Source organism: Anas acuta, chromosome 2, assembly GCF_963932015.1.
Source record: "Anas acuta chromosome 2, bAnaAcu1.1, whole genome shotgun sequence".
Lineage (NCBI taxonomy): Eukaryota > Metazoa > Chordata > Aves > Anseriformes > Anatidae > Anas > Anas acuta.
The window spans coordinates 657415-680819 of NC_088980.1; the positions used below are offsets into that span (position 1 = coordinate 657415).

The 23405-nt window shown below is 73.1% G+C and overlaps 1 protein-coding gene across 2 annotated transcripts; it reads left to right on the forward strand.

Moving 5' to 3' along the window:
- Window positions 1-843: 843 nt before the first annotated feature.
- KCNH2 (potassium voltage-gated channel subfamily H member 2) lies at window positions 844-23264 on the forward strand. Of its 2 annotated transcripts, XM_068673050.1 has the most exons (15): window positions 844-1508; window positions 2747-2977; window positions 8722-8886; window positions 8994-9446; window positions 10162-10376; window positions 18346-18771; window positions 19135-19522; window positions 20199-20398; window positions 20547-20799; window positions 20913-21106; window positions 21346-21445; window positions 21560-21838; window positions 22020-22206; window positions 22293-22467; window positions 22877-23264. In XM_068673050.1, exons 1-15 carry the CDS (start codon window positions 1433-1435, stop codon window positions 23060-23062), a joined length of 3528 nt encoding a protein of 1175 aa, XP_068529151.1. In that variant the 5' UTR covers window positions 844-1432; the 3' UTR covers window positions 23063-23264. The 2 variants fall into 2 exon arrangements, with proteins under 2 accessions (XP_068529151.1, XP_068529152.1); XM_068673051.1 differs by lacking the exons at window positions 844-1508; window positions 2747-2977 and adding an exon at window positions 7541-7853.
- Window positions 23265-23405: the final 141 nt, after the last annotated feature.

Genomic DNA, 23405 nt, shown 5'->3' on the forward strand with positions numbered 1-23405 from the left:
GACCAGTACCAGTACCAGCACCAACACTGGGACCAGTCCCAGCACTGGAGCAGGACTGGCCGTGTGGAGCCCACCCTGCTGAGGACCGTGTCTGGGGGCCGCACTGTGGTACCGGTGGGGGGGTCCCCAGCGTGGGTCAGATTCAGCCCCCCCTCATGACCCCACATGACCCTGGGCAGAGCACGCTGCCCCAGCACATCCCAGTGCTCCCAGTTGCAGACACACAGCGGGTGCTGCGTCCCCCCCCGTTTGGCCCCCGGCCCCCCCCCGGCCCCCCGGCGCTGCCTCCCAGGCGCAGCTGCTGTTTATGTTCCCGCGGCTGCTCCGCCGCCGGGGCTGGCACCGGCCCCCGCTCTGAGCTCCAGGGCTGGGCTGGGGGGGGGGCGGGGACAGGGGGGGGCCCTGGGGTAGAGGGGGGGGCCGGGAAGCGTTTCTGTGCCCCGGCCCCGCCTTGTGTTATTCATGAGCCCCTATCCGTGCCCCCACATTCACGAGCCCCCTCCCGTCCCGGGGGGGTTGTGGCTGGGCTCTTCTCATGGGGGGGGGCGTATTGCAGCCGGGATGGGTGTGGGGGGGGCGTGATTGAGTCTGGGGGTGCCGGGGGGGCGTGGTGCAGTGGGGATGTGGGGAGGGGGCTCTGGGGGGCACGCGGGGCTGGAGGGGCCCGGGGCGGGGGCGGGGCTGGGGGGGGCCGCCCCGGGCGCTTCCCCCCCCCTCCAGGACCCCCCCCCGTCCCGCTCGGGCCATTGGCTGCGGCTGCGCTCGCTCCTCCCCGGCCGGGCTCGGCTGTCACCGCGCAGCGCCGGCCCCGCCGCACCGAGCCAACACCGGGCCGGGTCGAGCCGAGCCGGACCAGGGCGCAAAACCGTGGGGAAGGGGTGGTTGGGGGGGGGGTGGGGGACACGCAGAGCGGCCGGGGCTGAGCCGAGCCGAGCCGATCCGAGCCGGGCGGGGGAGGCGCGGTGATAAATCTCCCCCCCGGGCAGCCGCCTCCTTGCCTAAATAAGGCCGATGCTGCGCCCGCCGCGGCGCGCACGGAGCCGCTAGCGGGGAGAGGGAGGGGGGGGCCGGGCGGGGCCGGTACCGGTACCAGCACCGGTACCGATACCGGTACCAGCACCGGTAGCGGCGGCACCGGCACCGGCACCGGGTGCGCCCCGTACCTGGCCATGGGCTAACGGCGGCGGGGAGCGGGGCGCGGGGAGCGGCCCCGGGGGGAGGGCCCGGTTTTAACCCCTCCGTGCCCGCACGGCCCCGCCCGCCGCCGCACCGAGCCGTGCCGTGCCGTGCCGTGCCGTGCCGTGCCGTGCGCGCCCCGCCGAGCCGGCCCCGGCGGCGCCGTCCTTGGCTCAAGGGCACCGGGACCCCCCGCGGCTCGGGGCCGCCGCCGCCGCCGCCGCCGCCGTCGCTGCCCCCCCATGGGCCCGGCGCCATGCCGGTGCGGCGCGGCCACGTCGCCCCCCAGAACACCTTCCTGGACACCATCATCCGCAAGTTCGAGGGGCAGAGTGAGTGCGGGGGGGCGCGGCCGGGTGGGGGGCGGCACCGGGCCGGGGGGGGATGGGGGCTTCGGAGGGGGATGGGGGCTTTAGGTGGGGCTGGGGGGGCTTCTTGTGGGGCTGGGGGGGGTTATATCGAGGCTGGGGGGGGTTATGTTGGGGCTGGGGGGCTTTATGTGAGCCTGGGGGGCTTTATGGGACTCTGGGGGGCTTTTATGTTGGAGATGGGGGGCCTTTATGTTGGGGATAGGGGCTTTGTGTTGGGGCTGGGGGCTTCAGGTGAGGCTGGGGGGCCTTCGTGTGAGGCTGGGGGGGCTTTATATCAAGGCTGGGGGGGCTTTATGTTGGGGCTGGGGGGCTTTATATCGGGTCTGTGGGGCTTTATGTGAGCCTGGGGGGCTTTTATGTTGGGGATGGGGGGCCTTTATGTTGGGGATAGGGGCTTCAGGTAGGGCTGGGGGGCTTTGTGTTGGGGCTGGGGGCTTCAGGTGGGGCTGGGGGGTCTTTATGTGAGGCTGGGGGCCTTTATGTCGGGGCTGGGGGCTTTTATGTGAAACTGGAAGGCTTTATGTTGGGGCTGGGGGGAGCTTTCTGTTGGGGCCGGGGGCCTTTGTGTTGGGGCTGGGGGCTTTGGTAAGGCTGGGGGGGGGATTGGTGAGGCCGGGCATTTTGGGTGAGGCTGAGGTTTGGTGAGGCTGGGGGCTTCTGGTGAGGCTGGGGGGGGGGTGGGTGCCACGGGGCTCTGGGGCAGCTGGGGGGCACGTGCGAGAAGTCCAACTCGGGGGGCCATGGGTGTTGGTGCCACGGTGGCCCCACAAGCACCCGTCCCCACGTCCATCCCCGGACAGGGCACCCAGGCAGGGGGGTACAGGGGGGGCTGGGGGGGCTGGGGGTGCCCAGGGTCCGGTCCCTGAGGTGGGGACAGGGACAGACCCATTGGGGTCTTTGTGCTGCAGCCTACGGGGGCACTGCGGGGTGGCACGATGTGCCCCGGGGCACCGGGGTGGGCGCACGGGGCTGCGGCGGGGTGCCTGGTACGGGCACGGGGCGGGGGTCCCCGCTGCGGCCGGTGCCCTTGGGGACAAGCAGGGCGGTCCCTGGGGACGCTTGGGTTGGTGAGAGCCCTGGGTGGGGATGGACGGGTGGATAAATGGATGGATGGACGGACGGACGGACGGATGGATGGGGAGATGGAGAGGGGCGCGGGGCCAGGGCTCCCCCCGGGCTTCACCTCCGCCTCCCCTCAGGCCGCAAGTTCATCATCGCCAACGCCCGGGTGGAGAACTGCGCCGTGATCTACTGCAACGATGGCTTCTGCGAGCTGTGCGGCTACACGCGGGCCGAGGTCATGCAGAAACCCTGCACCTGCGATTTCCTGCACGGGCCCCGCACGCAGCGCAGCGCGGCCGCGCAGATCGCCCAGGCGCTGCTGGGCTCCGAGGAGCGCAAGGTGGAGATCTGCTTCTACCGCAAGGACGGTAGGGACCCCGCCATCCGCGTCACCTGTGGGCTGGGGGTGCCGGGTGGGGAGCGGGCGCGCGGGCACCCAGCGCCGCCGCTGCCGGAGCCTCCCGGCGCGCTGCCGGGTGGAGATTTATGGTTATTTGTGCGGGCGTGAGGGCGGCCGTCCGTCACGGGCAGACAGACCCTTGAGTTAACGGCTTGCTGCTGCGGGCGGCCGTGCCGCGTCCATCCATCAGCCGTGCCAGGCCTCGCCGCGCCGTGGGTGGCGTGCTGTGCCAGCATGGGGGGGAGCTGGAAGCCCCCACCCCCCCGGTGACAGCGTGCCGGGGCTGTGCCGGGGGCTCGTCCTGCCCCAGTGGTGCCAGCACGTCCCCTGCTGGGGTGCACAGCCCTCCCAGCTCCTCTGGGTCTGGGCAGGGTCTGTGGGTGCTGTGGGGCAGCTGTGGGGCACGGCGCTGTGACCTGCCTGTGGGGGCTGCAAAGTGTATGGGGGGGGGATCGGGGGTCCCTGTGCTGCACAGGGAGGGGGGAGAGGGGTGGCAGGGAGCTGTGTCTGGGGCAGTGGGGATGGAGCCCCCAGGGGCAGGAGGGGCAGCCCCTCTCTGGTACCCCACAGTGCCCCACAGCTGCCCCACAGCCGCCCCACAGCCAGGCCCAGCCAGCTCGGGGGCTGTTGGCTCTGAGCCTCAGGCAGCACGGCCCCCCCTGCCCCCCTCCCCGTGGGCACTTTCCTTGCTGGGGTCCCCAGGCAGGCAGGGACGGTGCCAGTGCTACCCATGGCACGAGGGCTGTGCTGCATTCCCCGAGCCCGGTGCTCCCAGTCCTGGGGGTGCCAGTCCCTCATTTCGGGGCCCCACAGCATGGTGGCTCCATGGAGAGGGGCTCGCTCCCCCCATCCCCGTGTCCCTGCAGTGCTCTGGAGCTGGGTGCAGTGGGGCTGCCCCTCGCCACGGCCCTGGAGGAGCCGGTCCCTGCGCCAGGTGTCCCTGCTCTCTCCGGCAGCTGCCTGCGGCGCTCGGCACCCGGCCCCGGATCCGGCGCGCAGAGTAAACAAAGCTGGCTCCCAGCTGCCCGCCCTGCCGCCGAGACACCACGTGCAGCTCTGCACAAGGGCACGGGGCACGAGGGCACAAGGGCATGGGGGCACAAGGGTATGAGGGTACAAGGGCACGAGGGCACGGGTCCTCGCACTGCGGCCCCCATCTCCCGCTCCCTCCTCCCGTGCGCATCCCCTGGGAGGAGCGGGAGCGAAGCTGCCTTGGCTCATGGCTCGGCTGCGTGTCCCCAGGGCTCTCGCTGCAGCTCTGGGGCTGTCCCAGCGCGGCCGCATCCTGGTTCTGTCGCAGCCCCCGGCGTGGAGCTGAGCTCCGGCCCCGGCACGCAGCCGCTGGCGCATCCGTGCCAGGCACAGCCCGGGGCGCAGCCGCTTGGACGGGCACAGCTGCTGCCTGCGCACTTTGGACCCGCACGCAGGGTGCTCGGGGTGGCCGGGGCGCAGGCAGCACGTGGCTGCTTCCTCCCGCAGCCGGCACGCGCGCCGAGTCGTCCTCGTTAGCCCTCTGCTAATTGGCCCTGCCCATCACCCGCTGCCGGGCATGTGCTGAGCAGATGGGGAGGCCCCCGGGTCCCAGCCTCTGCCTGCTGCCGGGGGGCTTTCCCTGCCCCGTGCAGCAGGGCCATGGGCAGGTGGTGCCGTGCCGTGCCGTGCCATATGGTGCCATGCCGTGCCATGCCATGCCGTATGGTGCTGTGCCGTGCCATGCCATGCCATGCTGTGCCGTGCCGTGCCATGCCGTGCCGTGCCGTGCCGTGCCGTGCCGTACGGTGCTCGGTGGCAGCAGGGCCGTCTGGCTGCAGGGCCGCCCTGCTGACAGCAGCGTATGCTTCGTGTCTCCGCTCGCGGGGCTCTGGGCAGCGTCAGCGCAGCCGGGGCAGACAGGCTGAGTGAGGGGGGGGACAAGGACAAGGGGGGGGACACAGCCCTCGAGGAGAGGGGGGCTGGGCTGTGCACCCTCTGGTGCCAAAGGGGTCCGGTGCCGGTGCCGGTGGCACCACACGGTGCCAGGGCAGCACAGTGCTTGCAGGCGGGGTGGGGTGGGGTGGGGTGGGGTGCTGTGCTTGTGACCCCCCCAGGAGTAGGGAGAGGTTGGCTGCATGGTCTGTGCCCCCGGTGGGGGGGCTGCGGGGACCACCACTGCTCACTGCCACCCTGGGGCTGTGTCCCCGTGGAGCCCATGGGGCTGAGCAACCCCCACCCAGCCAAGGAGGGGGCACCGGGGGCTGCCCCCCCACGGGGCCGTGCTCCCCACGGGGCCATGCACCCCTGCAGCACTGTGGGGGTCCCGGCACCCCACAGCCCCCCCCCCCTCCATGTGCTGCCACAGGGCTGCGGGGAGCAGCGGTGCCCCTGCCCCTTGCTGTGCCCGGGGCTGCCGGGGGGGGGCCAGGTGGGGGCCCCCTGGGCGTGCGGCGGGTGCCGGGTCGGCTGGCGCTGCGGCAGGGCTGCGTCCCCGGGGAGTGCGGTGTTTCCGAGGGGATATTTATAGCCAGAGGCAGCGGCAGCGCCTGCAGAGGGGGAGCTGCTCCCTTTAACCCTTCCCTGCCTCCCCGCGCTGCAGGAGCCCCCCCGTGAACCCCCCCTGGCAGCCCCCTCCCCGTGGTGGCAGCAGGGACTGCAGGGTGCAGGCGCCCACAGCTTGTGGGGTGGCCAGGGGGGTCCTGGCCCCGTGCCCAGCCCCGATGCCCCACCAGGCCGGGGGCACCCACGCTGCCTGGTTGCTGTCCCCAGCCCTGCGTGGCCCCGTGCCATGGCACCGCACGGTGACATCCCCACGAGGCCAGGCTCTGCTGCGGGGGGCCTGCCTGGCAGAGCCCACCGGGGCTGGGGAGCGGCCGGAGAGATCATCCCCGACCCCAAAATGACCAAACCGAGCAGCACAGCAGCGTGTGGGGGCCCTTGGGCAGCTCCAATTTCCCCCTCCCCTCAGCCCTGCTGAATGCGCCGTGCGCCCTGCTCAGCCCCAGCCCCGCGCTGCCGCCCCAGCGGGATGCGAGCGGTGCCTGGTGGGGTCCCACACCCCGCTCCCACCCCGTCCCCCTGCCCCGTGGTGCTCTGCTGCCTCGGCGGGGCCCGGCTGCTCCCGCAGTGCTGCTGAGCGCCGCTGCGGCTCCGTGCGCTGAGCGATGTTTGCAGAGCCCAGGCGGGGACGCGGGAAGGTCGCGGCCACCGCAGGGGAGCACGGCGGGGACAGCCGGCGGGACGGGCAGCCGAGGCAAGGAGCGAGGTCAGGGCCAGGCTGTGCCGGAGCAGAGACCCCCCCGGCGCTGTCGCCGCTGCCAGTGGCGTTTCAGGTCACCGGCGGGTCCCTGGAACGCGTGCGAGGGTTGATCCTGGGCCAGGATCGGGCCCTCGGTGCCGCCTGCCAGGTGCCAGCGGGTGATCCTGGCACACGGCCCCCCCGCGCTGCTGGGGCTTCCCCGCCGTGGGCAGCTCGGCTGCTCCAGCCCCAGAGCATCCCAGTGCGGCACTGGGGGCTCCCAGTGGGTTCGTGCGTGGGGGCACACGGTGACATCGCCAGGGTGCCCCCACCCCTAGGTGCACCCACAACACTGCAGGGTGGGCGCATGGGGGCCGTGTGGGGTGCAGGGGGCAGGGGGCTGCGTGCTGTGCTGGGGGGCACCACCATGGCCGTGGGGTGCTCAGGGGGGAGCAGCGCAGAGGGGAGGGCGCACGAGGGGGGGGTGCGGTTTGGGGGCAGGGTGCGGGATGCGCGGCTCGGTAAGGGGGGGGGCACGGCGGGGGGGGCCCGGTGCCGCCGCCCGGTGGCCAAGGCGAGCAGCGCATCCCCGGGCCGGAGCGGGGCCGGGGGGGCTTTGGGGCGCACGGAGAGGGGGGGACATGGGGAGGGGGTGAGCCCGCGGGGTGCGCCTGGGCTTGGGGTGCGCCGGGACCTGGGGTGCGCCCCGGGGCCGGGGGGGGGTTGGGTTTTGGGGTGCAGGGCGGGAGGGGAGGGGGCTCCCTGGGTGTGCAGGGTAACGGGGGGGGCGGTTGGGGCGCAGGGCGCACCCCGAGCAGTGCGGGGCCACCTCCAGCCCCCCCGGATCGTGGGGGGGGGTGGAGCCCTGCGAGGGGTGCGGGGCCCCTCAGCCCCCCCAGTCCTGCTGCGGGGGGGTGGCACCGGGCAGGGGGGTCGCTCCCGGGCTAGACCCCCCCCCAGGGTTCCGGGGAACAACCAGCGGGGGGGGCACGGCCGGGACAGGGGCCAAGGGGCGCTGGCGAGGCGTGGGACCGGGGGGGCGATGCCGGGTGGGGGCGATCCGGGCCGGGCTCTGCGCAGCCCCCGGCCCCCCCTCCCAGCACCGGGCTCCCCCCGGGACCCCCGCGCCCACCGGGGGTCCGCAGGGCCCGGCCCCCCCCAGCCGGCTGCCCCCGCGCCCCCTTCCCGCAGCGCCCCCGCAGCCTCAATCCCGGGCCGGGGTCGGTGGCTTGGGATGGACGGGGGGGGGCAGGACACGGGGCGGGGGTGGGGGGGACACGGGGTGGGGTGGGAGGGGGGGGGTCCCGCGGGGAGTGGACCCGGGGGGGCGGACACGGCGCAGGGTGGATGCGGGGCGGGATGGACACGGGGGTGGCCACGGCGGGGGGGGGAAGGATCCGGGCGGGATGGACACGGGGGGGTGGCCAAGGGGGGGGGGGCCGCGGATGTCCCCGGCCCGTCCCGAGGCGCAGCGGCCGCTGGCCGCAGCCATATTTAGGCATAAAACCGGCGCCGGGTGCGGTGCCAAGGCCGCAGCCCCTGCAGCCGGGCCGGGGGGGGCGCGCACCCCAGTGCCGGGGGGGCCGGGCCCGGCCCCCGCCCCCTCCCGCGGGACCCCCCCGCCCGCCGCCCGGTGAGCTTCGCGCGGCGCCGGGGGCTCCGGGGGACCCGGGGGGGTCGGGGGGGTCAGGGAGGGGGGGGGGGACACCGCGGAGGGGGGGGGGGGATGCGGGGCCCCCGTCCCGTGCCGTGGCCGCGGGGATGAGCCGGGATTAGGGCATCCCGCGGCGGGGGGGGGGGGCCGGTGGAGCTCCGGGGACACGTTGCTAATCCGCCCCCCTCCCCCGCCCCGCGCCCACGGGGGCGTCCGGGGCCGCGCCCCCACCCGCGGGGGCCCCACACGGGGCCGGGATTCCCCCCCCCCCGGGGCCGGGGCTCCCCGGTGCAGGATGCCGGGCGCGCTGCCAACGGGGGGGGCGGGGGTGGCGTGGGGCCACGGGGGGGACTGCGGGGCCACGGGGGGGAAACTGCGGGGCCTGGCCCCCCCCCCGACCCCCCCGCCGGCAGGAATAGGGAGGGAACAGGGAGTTGCGGGGACCCCCCCCAAAAGATGCCGGGGGAGGGTCGGCCCCCAGCGGAGCCCCGTGGGTGGGGGACGAGGCCCCAGCCCGGTGCGGGAGAGGTCACCCCAGGCTGTCCCCCCCCCCCCGGCCCCCCCCCGTGCCCGCATGGCCGAGTTCACAGCTGCAGGAGTGGGATTAACGCCGCAGCTGGCACAGCGCTGAGCGGCTTAGGGCGGCCGGCCGGGGGCAGCGGGGGCAGCCCCAGCCCCCCTGGGGCCTCTGGGGGGGCCGAGCGCTGCCCCCACCCCACCATCAGCTCCCCCCGGTGAGGCCGTGCCGATGGGCCCCAGGGGTCCCTCTGTGCCCCCGCCGTGCCTCAGTTTCCCCCGGGGGTGGCGGTGGCAGCCCCCAGGTCCCTGAGCCCCCCCCTCCCCGCAGGCAGCTGCTTCCTGTGCCTGGTGGACGTGGTGCCGGTGAAGAACGAGGATGGGGCCGTCATCATGTTCATCCTCAACTTCGAGGTGGTGATGGAGAAGGAGCGCCCGGGCTCGCCCGACGCCGACACCAACCACTGGGTCACCCCCACCAGCTGGTTCCCCGCAGGTGGGGGGCGCCCCGACCCCTCCGCACCCACCGCGGCCGAGCTCCTTGGCTGGGCTCTAGGAGGGTCCGGGGGGGTCGCCCCTTATCACCCCCCTTCCTCCGGCCAGGGCGCAGCAAATCCTTCAGGCTGAAGCTGCCGGCGCTGCTGGCGCTGACGGCGAGCAAGCAGTCCCTGCCCCAGGAGCCCCCCGATGCCGTCATCGTGGACTTCTCCAAGCACAGCAGCGAGTCGGCGCCCGAGGAGGCCACGTCCTCGCTGGAGAACAGCTGCCTGGGCTGCTCCCAGCCCGAGGACCAGAAGGCGCTGATGGACCCCGAGGAGGGCGACGGGCGCCCGGAGCCACCCGTCACCCAGTCCTCACCCCGCGCCGAGCGCCTTCACCTCCACGCCGCCTTCTCCAACTGCAGCCTGGCGCGCAGCCGCTCGCGGGAGAGCTGCCACAGCGTGCGCCGCGCCTCCTCCGTCGACGACATCGAGACCATGAAGGGCGAGGGTGACAAGCGCTGCCACAACCGGCACGCCACCGCGGGGGCCAGCATGCACCGCGGCTCCAGCACCGGTACGGGGGCTCCTGGCGCATCCCGGTGGCCGTGGTGCTGGGGGTGCTGGGGGTGGGTGCTGCTGGGGGGCTGCCCCACACCTCCATGCCCCACAGCTGCAGGAGGGGAGGGTTCAGGCCCAGCATGTGGCCCTGGGGGGAAGTCATTAGGGCTGGCAGCTCGTTAGGGTGCCGGGCAGCTGCCAGCAACGGGTGCCGCCGGCGGCTCGTTAGCGGCGCAGGGCGCTGGGCACCCGTCACTGTCAGGCTGGGCATTGCTGTAATGCGCCGCGCTGCCGGCATCGCCGGTGCGTGTGGGGCAGCCGTGCCCCCGTTTGGCTCCCTTGTCCAGCGCCCTTCTGGCCCTCGTTGCCATCAGTGCCTGTCTCTGGTGCCAGTGCCGGTGTCCTGCCCGCTGGTGTGGCCACTCCGTCACCACCTGGCGTGACCCCCGGCCCCGTGATCCTCTTAGCGACCAAGGGAGGGGGTGGCAATTGCCTCGTTAAGCCCCCGCGCCCGCTAAGCGCATTAGGGAGGGGGGAAATAATTACATTAACAGTAAATGATACCAAGCTGTCTGTCCCCGTCCCGCCGCGCCTGCTGGCAGCTCCCTGCCTGCCCCGGGCACGGCTCCCCGCTCCCCTCACCCCGCTGGGGACCCTGGGGGTGGTGGGGGGGGTCAGAGGGGGTCCCACGCAGCGGCTGCAGCCCGTGCTGATGGTGCCCCCCCGGCCAGGGGCGATGAACAACATCCGCAGCACCCTGCTGAACTCCACCTCTGACTCGGACCTGATGCGCTACCGGGCGATCAGCAAGATCCCCCAGATCACCCTCAACTTCGTGGACTTCAAGGCCGACGCCTTCCTGGCCGCCCCCTCCAGCGAGAAGGAGATCATCGCCCCCACCAAGCTGAAGGACCGCACGCACAACGTCACCGAGAAGGTCACCCAGGTGAGCCCAGCGGCCGGGGGTGGCCGGATGGACGGTGGTGTTTTGGGCATGGTCGCAGCCAGAAGGGTGCTCTGCGCTGCGGCAGGGTGGTGCTGGAGTGTGCTGGTGATGCTGGAGATAGCGCTGGTGCTGGAGTTGATGGTGATGCTGGAGTTGATGGTGATGCTGGAGTTGATGGTGATGCTGGAGCTCACAGGACGATGCTGGAGCTCACAGCGAGTTGCCCGGGGGTGCTCTGCACTGCAGGATGGTGCCACTGGGTGCCCGTATGGCTCCTGCCCCCCACCCATGGGACCAGGCTGTCCCCCCAAGCCCCTCAGGGGCTGCGGGCTGCTCTGCGCTCCCCACAGCAGGGCCGGGGTGGCAGGGCTGGGGTCACCCATGGGGTTTGGCCCCCTTCCCCAGCAGGGAGACCGATGTGGGTGCTGCCCCATGGATGGGGGCATCCCCTGCACACCCTGACCCTGCTCCCACCTAGGTGGGCGCAATGCCATGCTGCACCGTGCTGCACCGTGCCGTGCCATGCTGTGCCACACCATGCCATGCCGTGCTGCGCCGTGCCGTGCCATGCCGCACCATGCTGTGCCATGCTGCACCATGCCGTGCCGTGCCATGCCGTGCCACGCTGCACCGTGCTGCCCGCTCCCTGTTCTCTGGCCGTGACTCTTTGGCCCGTGCTGGGCCCCTGCCCCGCGCTGGCACTGCGGGCTAATCCTTCGCACGTTGTGTAACTGCCATCTGGCTGCGGGGAGCAGGCGGCTGCTGCTGCTTAATTACACCCTGAGCCCAGCTCCCACTAATGAAGTTAAAGCTGCCGGCTTGATGCGCCGGGGCCGGCGGGCTCGGGGGACCTGCTGTGCTCGCCCTGCCTGCCAGGGGCCGGGGGCTCAGGGGGGGGCCCGGCGGGGTGGGAGCTCCCAGGCACATCTGCCCCGTGCCGCCTGCGTGCGCTCGGGGTCCCTCGGTGGCCCGGCCCCCCCGGCTGCGTGCCTGCGCCTCGCGCCTGCTGGCCCACGTGAGGGGCGGTTTGGGAACCCCCCCCCAGCCTGGGAGCTCCCAGCCCTGCTGTCGGGGCTGCCCCTGGCCCCCCCTCGCTGTGACACGGAGCGGCTGTGGGGTCCTGCGCGGGCGGCAGAGCCCCCCAGGGGGGGGTCCGTGGTCCCAGGGGCAGCACAGTGCCAGTGCTTGGCCCCCACCCCCTGCCCCTGCAGCGCCGGCCTTCCCTGCTCCTCTCCAGTGCGCTAACGAGCAACGCATCCTGATTGCCTTTGCTGTGTAATTAATTACGATGCCGCGGCGGCTGCCGCTGCTGCTGTGCTGCCTGCCCAAGCCACGCTAATCTCCTCCTGCCACCAGCTGCCATCGCCAGGCGGTGCTGGACGGATGGACGGAAGGACACGACCCCCCCTTGCTGGGCCGGCGCAGCCCCCCTGCAGTGGGGTGGAGAGCTCGGCCGTGCCCCGCTGGGCTCTGGGGCAGGAGCAGACGCTGTGCCTGGGGGTGGGGACGGGGTTGGGGCACACCAAGCACCACTGCCGGGCTGCGGGGTGCGTGCTGGGGATCCCCCAGGATGGAGGCGGATAGGGGTACTGGGGGTGCTGGGGGTGCCGGGGGTGCTGGGGGTGCCGGGGGGCATGGGGCACAGGCCTGGCTCAGCGGGGTGGATGCTGTGGGTTTGGGGGCTGAGGCCAAGGCGAGCCTGTCCCCGAGCAGCCGTAGCTCTGGCACGGTGAGCTGCTGGGTGGGGGCCGGGGGGGGGGCCGGGGCTTCCAGGCAGCGGCACCGTGAATCATCCGCAGTGACGGCAGCCAAACAAGCCCGCGCTGCCCGCCCCACGCTCCCGCAGCTCCCGTCAAGGTCACTGAGCTCCTGGGCAAGCTGGACACCCTGTCTGGCCGTGATGTGCTCGCCCGGTGGGGGACACAACCCAGGGACAGGGACAGGGACGGGGGGCTGCGGCTGGCACGGGGCGTTGTGGCTGGGGGGCGCGAGGCCCTCCTGCAGCGCAGGGAGCACCGGAGGTGCCGGGGATGGAGGCTGCAGGGTGCTGGTGGCTCATGGCAGATTGGGGACACCCCCGACCCATCCTGGTGGGGACCCTGCTTGTGGGGGTGCAGGCTGGGGCTGGGGCTGGGCGCTGTTGGCACCGCGCTGCCCTGTGCCTGGCTCCGCTCGCTGCTGGTTTTGGGGCTGGTTTGGGGTGTGCGGTGCCGTGGAGGGCTCGGTGGCCGTGCCCAGCTGCCTGCGCTGAGGGCTGGGGGGCATCAGCAGCACCTGGGGGCTGGGAGCACACGGGGGCGGCCGTCCCGCTGCGGGGTGTCGTGAGGGAGCAGCAGCACTGGGAACGCAGAGCGGGGTCGCGCTGGCAGGGCTGGGAGGCAGCCAGGGAGAGCGGGAGCCAGCGGAGCTGTGAATCAGCCTGCGGCAGCTGAGGAGTCCTGCGGGCAGCTTGGCCCCTGCTCCATCCCCAGCCCTGTGCCTGCTTCCTTCCCTGGGTGCCCCCCCATCCCATCCCCATCCCCATCCCCATCCCCATCCCCATCCCCATCCCCATCCCCATCCCCATCCCCATCCCCATCCCCATCCATCCCCATCCCCATCCCCATCCCATCCCATCCCCATCCCATCCCCATCCCCATCCCCATCCCCATCCCACCCCCTCCATCCCCCCTTCCCTGGCACACGGGGCTGTGCCCACCTCCCACCGGGCTCCCTATCTCGGGGGGTCCCGAGGGACCGTGGGACACCCACCCCGTGGCTGGGGACACGCGGGAGGGGCTCGGGACCCCGCGAGTGGGGAGCCCCCTCCCACCCCCCCCCCCCGTGCCTCAGTTTCCCGGGGGTGTTCCCGGTCCCTCCCCGGAGCGTGACGGGCACCGCGGGGGAGTGGCGGCGGCGGGCGGGGGGGCGGCGGCTGCCGGGCTGGGAGCGAGCCCCGGCGGGGGCGGGGGAGGGGGCCGGGGGGGGGGGGGTGGGGGGGGGCCGGGCCGCCCCGCTCCATCTGCCGCCCGCCGCGGCAGCTCCGCGCCCGCAGCCGCGCAGGGCAGCGCCGGGCTCCGCGGCAGCAGCTCCGGGATGCGGGGCCCCGGGGGGGCGGCCGGCGGCTCCCCCCGCCCGGCAGCGCGGCGCTGAGCGCGGCCATGGTGGCCCCGGGCAGGCGCGACAGCGGCGACCCGCCCCGACGGCGACCCGAAAAAAGCGCCCGGGTCCGCCGCGCCGTCCGCATCTCCAGCCTGGTGGCACAGGAGGGTGGGTGCGGGGGGGGGCGGGGGGGGACACCGGGACCTCGGGGGGGGGGGGTTCCCGGCGCCGTACCCCCGCCCGCAGCCGCGCTCGCCCCGACGACGGCGTCCCCAAGGCATTGCCTGCGCTGCGCCGGCTGCAGCCCCCCCCGCGGGATGCCGAAGACCCCCCCCCCATCCCGGACCCCGGTGCGGGGGTGCCCTGGGTGCCCCGGGCGCGCGGGGGCTCGGGTCGGAGCCGTTCCTGTGCGCGGGGCTGCGGCTGGCCCGGTGCGAGCCGGTTGATGAGCCAGGATGGAAAGGATGGGGCTGGGGGTGGGCTGCCCGCGGACCCCCCCGGCGCTGAGCTCTGGGGCGGGGGGATCCCGAGTGCCGGGGGGCGGCGGTGCTGGAGAGCCCCAAGCAGCGGGGGGCACCACATCGGCTGGGCTGGGCTCGGTGGGGCTGCGAGTGGGGGCTGTGGGGACACGGCCCCCCCCCCAAGGAGATCCCTTGCCCAGCCGGTGCCACCCCAGCCCCTGGTGGGGGCCACGGTGAGGGATGGGGCAGTGTTTGGGTGGCTGTGGTGTCCCCAAAGCCTGTTCCCTGGTCCCCCCCGTCGGGCGTTCCGTGGTGCGGTGGCGCACGCAGCGTGGCCGAGGTGCCGGGGCTGCTCCGTGCCTGCGTCAGCGGGTGGGGGGTTCGGCTGCTGGGGGCTCGCACCGCCCCGTGGGGACGTCACCCCGTCACGGGGCTCGCCGTCCCACCCCGCCACCGGTGCCTGTGCTGCTGCATTGCTGTCGGCAGCGGGAGAGGGCAGCGCCTCGAGGCCCGCGGTGGCACCCGTCCCGCTCGCCCATGTCGGTGGGTGCGCAGGGCGCCGCGCCGCTGCCGCAGCTGAACGCGGTGAGTGCCGGATGGGCCCTGGGGGGTCCCCAGCACCGGAGTGCCTGTGGTGCGTGCCGTGAGTCCGCGCGGTGTGTTTGGGGTCGGCTGTGCAGGTGCCTTGCTGCTGGATGGTGTCTGCTGGCGGAGAGGTGCGTTGGGTGACCCCAAAACCGGGCACCTCTGAGGGTGACGGCACCGGGTGGCCGTGGCGGCATTGGGTGGCTGTGCTGGCGTTGGCCGTGGTGGATGTGGGGTGCCTTTGTCCCTGTGGCGTTGGGTTTTGGTGTGAGTCCTGCCATCGGGTGTCTCAGAGCACGCCGAGTGTCACTGGCACACTGGTGCTGCGGTGCCGTGGCTGTGGGGTGGCTCTGGCAGTACCACGGCCATCGGGGACCTGCGTGGGTTTGGGCAGCCGAGCTTTGGTGTTTGTTGGGCATCACAGAGGGCGTTGGGAATCATCAGCGCTGGTGCAGGGGTACCTGGGCAGGTGCCAGGTGCCTGATTTGGGGCAGGCATTGGGGTCTGTGGCACGGCGAGACCAGGTGGGCTCTGCGAGTCCGTCCCCAAGAGCTTGGGGACGCCGGGTGCCTGCCTTGCCCCAGGGCTGGGGCTGTTTCCCTGCAGCGGGTGCCTGGAGCCACCGCAAGCACTGCCATCAGCTGACGGCTCGGCGTGTGCCTGTGCCCCCGAAGCCACCAGCTGGTGGGCTGGGTGCTGGTGCCACCCACGCGCCGGGTGACAGCGGCCAAAGGATGGCCGCGGGCTGCGGGGTCGGGGTATTTGTGGCAGCGAGGGGGCTGAGCCCCGTGGGCGCGGGTGTCTGGGTCACGGCAGGTGCCGCGCCGGGCGCCTCCGGCTGTGCGGGCTGGGTGTCAGGTGCCAGTGTCACAGCAGGTGTCGGGCGTACGTGTCACCGCGAGCGAGAGGTGCTGGTGACTGCACGCCTGTGAGCGTGAGGTGACGCGTGCCTGCGCCAGGGCGGGTGTGCGTGTCACCGGGTGCCGGCACTGCCGGGTATCTGTGTCACCGTGACTGATGGGTGTTGTGGCGCCAGGAGTCTCGAGGGAGCGCGTTCCTGCCGTGTGCACGGGTTGCAGGTCCCGGTGCCACGCGTGCAGCCGGTGTCCGGGTCCGCTGCCGCACCCGGTGAGCACCCACGGTGGGCATGGGTGCGCCTGGGTGCCGGGCACCAGCTGGGCTGTGACATTTGGGGACGGTGCTCTTGTTATAGGTGGGGCCCCCCTGTGCCACGCTTGGGGTCCCAGTGTGTGCTGGGAATGGGGCAGGGGGTGCTGGGGCTGCCTCCTTGAACTGCTGAGGGGTCTGGGGGGGTCCCGTGTGGCACCGGGCTGTGATGGTGCCGCATTTGGGGAGGGGGTGTCCGCAGGGGGTGTCCGCAGGGGGTGTCCGCAGGGGGTGTCCGCAGGGGGTGTCCGAAGGGGGTGTCTGCGCTGCAGCTATGGGGCAGGGGGTGTCCCGCAGTGCCAACACCTCTCTGCTCCCCCGTCCCATTATGGCCCAGTTTGAGCGGCTCAGAGGGGCTGTGGGACGGGGCCGTGGGGCTGGGGGTGTCCCCCCCCCCTCTCCCCGCGTGTCCCCGCGGTCCCCATGACCCCGCGTGCCCTCGTGGCCCCGTGCCCCCGCGTGCCCCCGCGGTGCCATCACCCCCATACCGCGGTGCCCTCCGTGCCCTCAGCCGCCCCCAAACCCCCAGGTAGGGGCGTGCGGTCGCCCCCCCCCCGCCCCCCCCACTCCATGCGCGTGCCGCGCGCGTCCCCGTCCCCCGCTCCATCACGCGGCGTCTCGCGGGGACGCGCGGTGCCAGCGGGAAATCCCCGCGCGTGGGCGGCGGCGGTGACTCAGGGCTGCCCGCGGCTGCCGAGCCCACGCGTGTCCCCCCCCCCCCCCGAGGGTCCCCCCCCCCCTCCGCAGCCCCGGGGCCGGCCCCGCCGCCGCCTCCCGGGGCCTCCCCGAGGCCACCCGCGGCCGGTGGCGCACCGGGGGTGGGGGGGCGCGCAGCGAGGGGGCGCGGCGGCGGCACCCCCGTACCGGAGGGGTTAACGGGCGGGGGGGCGGGCGCTGGGGGGGGGGCAGCGGGGCAGGCTGGGTAGGATTTCCGCCCCAATAATTCCCCGCTCCGCCGGGGGGGCTCCCGGCCGCGCCCCGCCGCCGTCCCGCCGGGGGGCACCGGGCGATGGGCGCGGGGTCGGCGCGGGGGGGGTGGGGGCCGGAGCCCCCCGAGCCCCCCGGGTTGAGCGGCGGGTGGAGCGCGCCATGGGCTCGGCCCCGCGCCCCGGGCGGCCGTGAGGATGCTGGCGTCGCTCCTGCAGCTGCTGCGGGACTTCTCGGGCCCCCCCCGGCGCCGCCCCCCCGGCCCGAGCAAGCCCCATGCCCGGCGCCTCGCCCTGCGGCACCTGCCTCGGCCTCGGCCTCGATGGCGAGGGGCAGCGCCAGGAGCAGAAGGTACCGGCCGCTGCCCCCCCCCCCGCGCACCGGGACCGCTGGGGGATGCCCGGAGGGGAGCAGGAGGGGGCCGGGGGCGAGGGCAAGCGCCGGGCGCTGCGACCACCCCGGGGCGCCCCTGCCTGGGGGGCGGGGGACCACGCGCTGGCACCCCCACTCGTGGCACGGCCCCCACGCAGCGGGGGAAGGAACACGCGGGGGGGGGACGGGGACGGGGTGCCTGGGCAGGGGTCGCGCCGTGGGGCGCAGGATCCTTGCTCCTGGGGGGGCTGCGCTCGGGGGCGTGCAGCTGCGGGGCCGGTGCGGTGCCCAGCGGGGCTGTGCCCGTGCCCGTGCCCCCCCCGGCGCAGCGCCCCGCTCCCCCCCCCCCCTATTTATAGCCCGTGCGCCCGCAGCTGATCCCGCCACGGATGGATGGGCGCAGCTGCCGGGCACGGCCGTGCCACCCGGGGCCCTGCTCAGGGTGCATGCGGCTTGGGGGGGGGGTCCCCGCTCCCCGCCCTGAGCCACTGGGGTTGTTGGGTGCTGCCGGAGCCCCCCCATGAGCAGGGTGAGCCGGGGGCCCCCGCATGTCCCCGCTGTGTGCGTGTCCTCATTGCGGTGGGAAGGCGAGAATCGCCCGCTCCTGCCCCATTTCTGTGCCAGGGGTGCTGCTGCCCCCACACATCCCCCCCCCCCACAGTGCTGGGGGCTGGGGGGGGCTCAGCGGCTGGGGGGGGAGGTGTGGGGCAGGATGAGCAGGGCTCTGCGGGGTGCAGGAGGACGGGGGGGTGCGGAGAGGTGACTGCGACAACCGAGGTAGCGCCTGCGGGGGCCGGGTCCCCCCCGCATGGAAATGTCCCCTGGGCGCCTTTGCATTCGCGCCCTCATTTCCATGGGGCTGGCGCTGCCCAAGGAGGGATGGGGGGGGGGGGAGGGGGAGCCCTGCCAAAGCTGGGGGCTGGGAGGGCTCTGCTGCACCCCCACCCCAGCCCAGTGCATCCCAGTGCACCCCATTGTGAGCACCCTCGCACCCCCCTGCACCCCACAACACCCCCCTGCACCCCATTGCTCCCCCCTGCACCCCGCTGTCCCCCACCACATCCCCTGCACCACATTGTGCCCCCTGCACCCCATTGCTCCCTCTGCACCCCAAAACACCCCCCTGCACCCTGCTGCCCCCACCAGTGCCCCCTGCACCCAGTGCAGCTCCTGCACCTCCTGCACCCGGCACGGCACGCGGCCAGGAGCAGCCTGGTGCTGCAGTGCCTGGGGGCGGCCGGGGCTCGGTGTCCCCACGCTGGTGCCCAGCAGGGGTGCAGGGGCAGCCTGGGTGCCTGTACCGTGTGCCGGGGGGGCCGGGGGGGGCTCGTTCCCCGCCGGAGCAGGTGGGAGCTGAGCCCCTGCCGCCTGCCCAGGTGCTGTCGCTGGGCGCCGACGTCCTCCCCGAGTACAAGCTGCAGGCGCCGCGCATCCACAAATGGACCATCCTGCACTACAGCCCCTTCAAGGCGGTGTGGGACTGGCTCATCCTGCTGCTGGTCATCTACACGGCCATCTTCACGCCCTACTCGGCCGCCTTCCTGCTCAACGACCAGGAGGAGGCCCAGCGGCACAACTGTGGCTACTCCTGCAGCCCCCTCAACGTGGTCGACCTGATCGTGGACATCATGTTCATCATCGACATCCTCATCAACTTCCGCACCACCTACGTCAACTCCAACGAGGAGGTGGTGAGCCACCCCGCCAAGATCGCCATCCACTACTTCAAGGGCTGGTTCCTCATCGACATGGTGGCCGCCATCCCCTTCGACCTGCTCATCTTCGGCTCCGGCTCTGAGGAGGTACGGGGACGGGGATGGGGATGGAAAATGGGGGTGGGGATGGAAAATGGGGGTTGGAACGGGGATGGGGACGGGGATGGGGATGGAAAATGGGGATGGGGACAGGGATGGGGATGGGGACGGGGATGGGGATGGAAAATGGGGGTTGGAACGGGGATGGGGACAGGGATGGGGACGGAAAATGGGGGTTGGAACAGGGATGGGGACGGGGATGGGGATGGAAAATGGGGGTTGGAACGGGGATGGGGATGGGAACAGGGTGGACAGGGACCAGCCCAGGTTTCCTGTGCAGGGAAAGAGGTTGGGGTCTGCATGTCAGGGCTCCCGTGGGGGTCCCCAGAGCCCTCAGTTCCCCCCTTGCAGACCACCACCCTGATCGGGCTGCTGAAGACGGCGCGGCTGCTGCGCCTGGTGCGGGTGGCCCGCAAGCTGGACCGCTACTCGGAGTACGGGGCGGCCGTGCTCTTCCTGCTGATGTGCACCTTCGCCCTCATCGCCCACTGGCTGGCCTGCATCTGGTACGCCATCGGCAACGTGGAGGGGCAGCGCATCGGCTGGCTGCACTCGCTGGGCGACCAGATCGGCAAGCCCCTGAACGACAGCAACCCCCTGTACGGCCCCACCATCAAGGACAAGTACGTCACGGCGCTCTACTTCACCTTCAGCAGCCTGACCAGCGTCGGCTTCGGCAACGTCTCGCCCAACACCAACTCCGAGAAGATCTTCTCCATCTGCGTCATGCTCATCGGCTGTGAGTGCGGCACAGGGGGGGGGCAGAGCGCACAGCTGTGCATGTGAGCGTGCACGTGAGTGGCAGCGTGCCCAAATGTGTGAGCAGAGGTGTGTGCGCACGGGCACGTGTGCGCATGGATGGGCGCACGTGGATGTGAGCGTGTGTACGTGTGATGGAACATGTGAGTGGACGCGTGTGTGTGCACGGCAGCGTGGATGTGTGTGAGCAGATCTGCGTGTGCATGCATGTTGTGTGTGCCACAGAGCACACGTGTGAGCGTGTACATGTGTGTGAGCACGTGTGAGTGTGTGAGCACGCGTGTCTGACCGCGCGTGGCTGGCTGTGAGCACCCCTGCCTTGAGCACGCGCTTGTCAGCAGCCCGGCTCCACGTGCGTGGGTCTCGCCGTGCGGAGCTGTGGGTGTGCGAGCGGGGGCGTTTGCAGGGCTGGGGGGGGGTGGCCGTGCCCCTGCGGGTGCAAAGAGCACGCTTCTGTAGGCACCGACGCCGCTCACGCGCGTGTGAGTTTTTCTCTGCGCGTGCCCCTGTGCGGGGTGCCCGAGGCGAGTTCTCACCGAGGTCCCCACACGCGGGGAGGGGGCTGCAGGGGGGGCACCGCTCACCGCCAGCCCCCCCCCCACTTGCTGCCCCGGGGGGGCTGGGGCCGCCCTCACCCCCGCCTCGCCGTGCCGCAGCCCTGATGTACGCCAGCATCTTCGGGAACGTCTCGGCCATCATCCAGCGCCTGTACTCGGGCACGGCGCGCTACCACACGCAGATGCTGCGGGTCCGCGAGTTCATCCGCTTCCACCAGATCCCCAACCCGCTGCGGCAGCGCCTGGAGGAGTATTTCCAGCACGCCTGGTCCTACACCAACGGCATCGACATGAACGCGGTGAGCGCCGCGCCGTGGTGCTGTGCCGTGCCGTGCCGTGGTGCCGTGCCGTGCCGCCGTGCACCGCCTCGTGCCGCGCCGTGCCGCGCCATGCCAGTCCCTGTGGTGGTCCCGGAGACAAACCCAACACATTCCCGTGTCCCCGCAGGTGCTGAAGGGCTTCCCCGAGTGCCTGCAGGCCGACATCTGCCTGCACCTGAACCGCAGCCTGCTGCAGAACTGCAAGCCCTTCAAGGGGGCCACCAAGGGCTGCCTGCGCGCCCTGGCCATGAAGTTCAAGACGACGCACGCCCCCCCCGGGGACACCCTGGTGCACGCCGGGGACGTGCTCACCGCGCTCTACTTCATCTCCCGGGGCTCCATCGAGATCCTGCGTGGGGACGTGGTGGTGGCCATCCTGGGTGAGCCCCCGGGCTGAGGACGGGTACGGGGACGTGCCCTGGGGTGCCGGTCTCCGGCTCGCCCTCGCCGCCCCGGGCTGAACCCCGGTGCCTCCCTCCCTCCCCCCCCCAAGGGAAGAACGACATTTTCGGGGAGCCGCTGAACCTGTACGCGCGGCCGGGGAAGTCCAACGCGGACGTGCGGGCGCTCACCTACTGCGACCTGCACAAGATCCACCGCGAGGACCTGCTGGAGGTGCTGGACATGTACCCCGAGTTCTCCGACCATTTCTGGTCCAGCCTGGAGATCACCTTCAACCTGCGTGATGTGAGGGGCATGGGGGGGGGGCACTGGGGTGGGGGGTGAGCACCCGGCTGGGCTGGGCTGGGCTGGGCTGGGGGGGCAGCACGGGGGTGCTCAGGGTGGGGACAGGGATGGGGCACAGCCACTGTGGGGCTGATGGGGATGAGCACTGCCGCATGCTCCCCTCCCCACGTTCTTCTACCCCCACCCCGGGGGGGGCTCCTGGCATCTGCCCCCTCCTCAGCCGCCCCCTCGCCCCGCAGACCAACATGATCCCCGGCTCCCCGGGCAGCGACGAGCTGGACAGCGGCTTCAACCGCCTGCGCAAGCGCAAGCTCTCCTTCCGCCGGCGCACGGAGAAAGGTACGGGGAGGGTGTGGGGGGGGGCTGGAAAACGGGGAGCCCGGCGGGTGGGGGGGAATTCCGAGGGGCTGCCATGACCCAGGGCCTGTCCCCCTCCCATCATGATCCCCACAGACGTGGACACCGCCGGGGAGCTGCGGAGCGGGCAGAAGGCGCTGCGGCTGGGCAGGAGCTGCCAGGCACCGGGGGCGCCGCGGGGGCCGGCCGAGTGGGACCCCTGCCACTCCAGCTCACCCTCCAGCTCGCCCTCCAGCGATGAGGACGAGCACCCCGCGCCCACCCCGGGGGCGGCCGCGCTCTCCCCTTTCCACAGCCCCCGCCCGGGGGGTGAAGCCCCCGCGCCCCCCGACGCCGAGGAGCGCAAGGGCAGCGATATGTGCAACCCCCTCTCAGGTGGGGACGGCGCTCGGGGGTGGTGGTGGTGGGGGGGGGGTCACCGCTTCTCCCCCTCCCTGCTGAAACCCCCTCTGGCATCTCCCACCCCCTCCACCCCCTTCCTCTGCTGTCATGCCCCCCCCCCAATCCTCCGAGAACCCCTCTGCGCGGTGCTGACAGTTGTGCCCCCCCCCACCAGGAGCCTTCTCGGGGGTGTCCAACATCTTCAGCTTCTGGGGGGAGAGCCGGGGGCGGCAGTACCAGGAGCTGCCTCGCTGCACCATCCCGGCACACGCCGCCCTCAGCATCCCGCTGCCCTCCATGAGCCGCTGGCAGCGCTCCGAGGTGGAGACGCGGCTGGATCTCCTCCAGAAGCAGCTCAATAGGTACCGGGGGGGGGGGGTGTTTGTGTTGGGGGGGGGGCAGCGAGCACGGGGAGCCCCCCCGCACCCCCTGACGCGTGTCTGTGCAGGCTGGAGACGCGGATGGCGGCGGACATCAGCTCCATCATGCAGCTGCTGCAGCGCCAGGCTGCGCTCGTGCCCCCCGCCTACAGCGCGGTCTCGTCCCCGCATCAGCCGCCGGGCCCCCCCCCGTGCCCGCTGCAGCCCGTCCTCCCCATCACCCCCATCCAGCCGCTCTCTCAGGTGAGCACCCGCCGGACCCCACAACCCCCCCAAAGTGTGGGGCGGACCCTGGGGTCCTGCCGGCAGGGTCCCCTTAGTGCACCTCCAGCCCCACAGGGAGCTGGGGGCACTGCTGAGCCCCCCCCCCCAGTTTGGGGCAGCCCCCTCTCTCCATTGCTCCAGCCCCCAACCCTCCCACATGGTGAGCTGGGGGGGGGTCGCAAGCCCCCCACTTTTGGGGCTGCCCCTCTCCTGTGCCCCATCCTCCACCCCCAGGGTGAAGTGAGGACACGGATAACCCCCCAGGCGGGGCGCAACCCCCCTCTTTCCCCCCCCCAAGGATGAGTTTGGGTCACAGCCGAGCCCCATGGGGGGGGGCGCATCCCCTCTCCTCGCCCCTCACTCACTCTGCCCCCCCTCTCTCCCGCAGGTTCCCAGCTTCCCGGTGCCGCTGGAGCTGCGGCGGGGCCCGGCCCCCCCCGAGCCGCCCCCCCCCGACGTGGTGCTGCTGCTGGAGCCCGCGGCCGCCCCCCGCCGCCGCTCGCTGCCCGGACAGCTGCCCCCACCGCCGGGCGCGCAGCCCCTCCATAGACACTGCTCAGACCCCGGCAGTTAGTCGGCGGGGGGGGGGACGGGGCCGGGACCCCCAGCGACGGACGCGGGACCCCCCCCCGGTCCCAGGACGCTGGCGCTGCCGGGGTTCGCGGCTGCCGTCCCCACGGACAATTTTTTTGGGGAGGGGGCCGGGCGGGTGCCCACGTTAGCTGGCCTAACCCGGGGCCGGCCCCCCCCGTGCCGGCGGCTTCCAGGGCTCGGCTGGCAGGACTGGGGGCGCGGGCTGCTCCTCGCCCTTCCTCCTCCTCCTCCTCTTCCTCCTCCTCCTCCTCCTGCCCCCCGTAGTGCTGCAGCGGGGCGCAGCCCCCCCCCCGCCTCCTCTCCTCCCCCGGACCCCGCCGGGC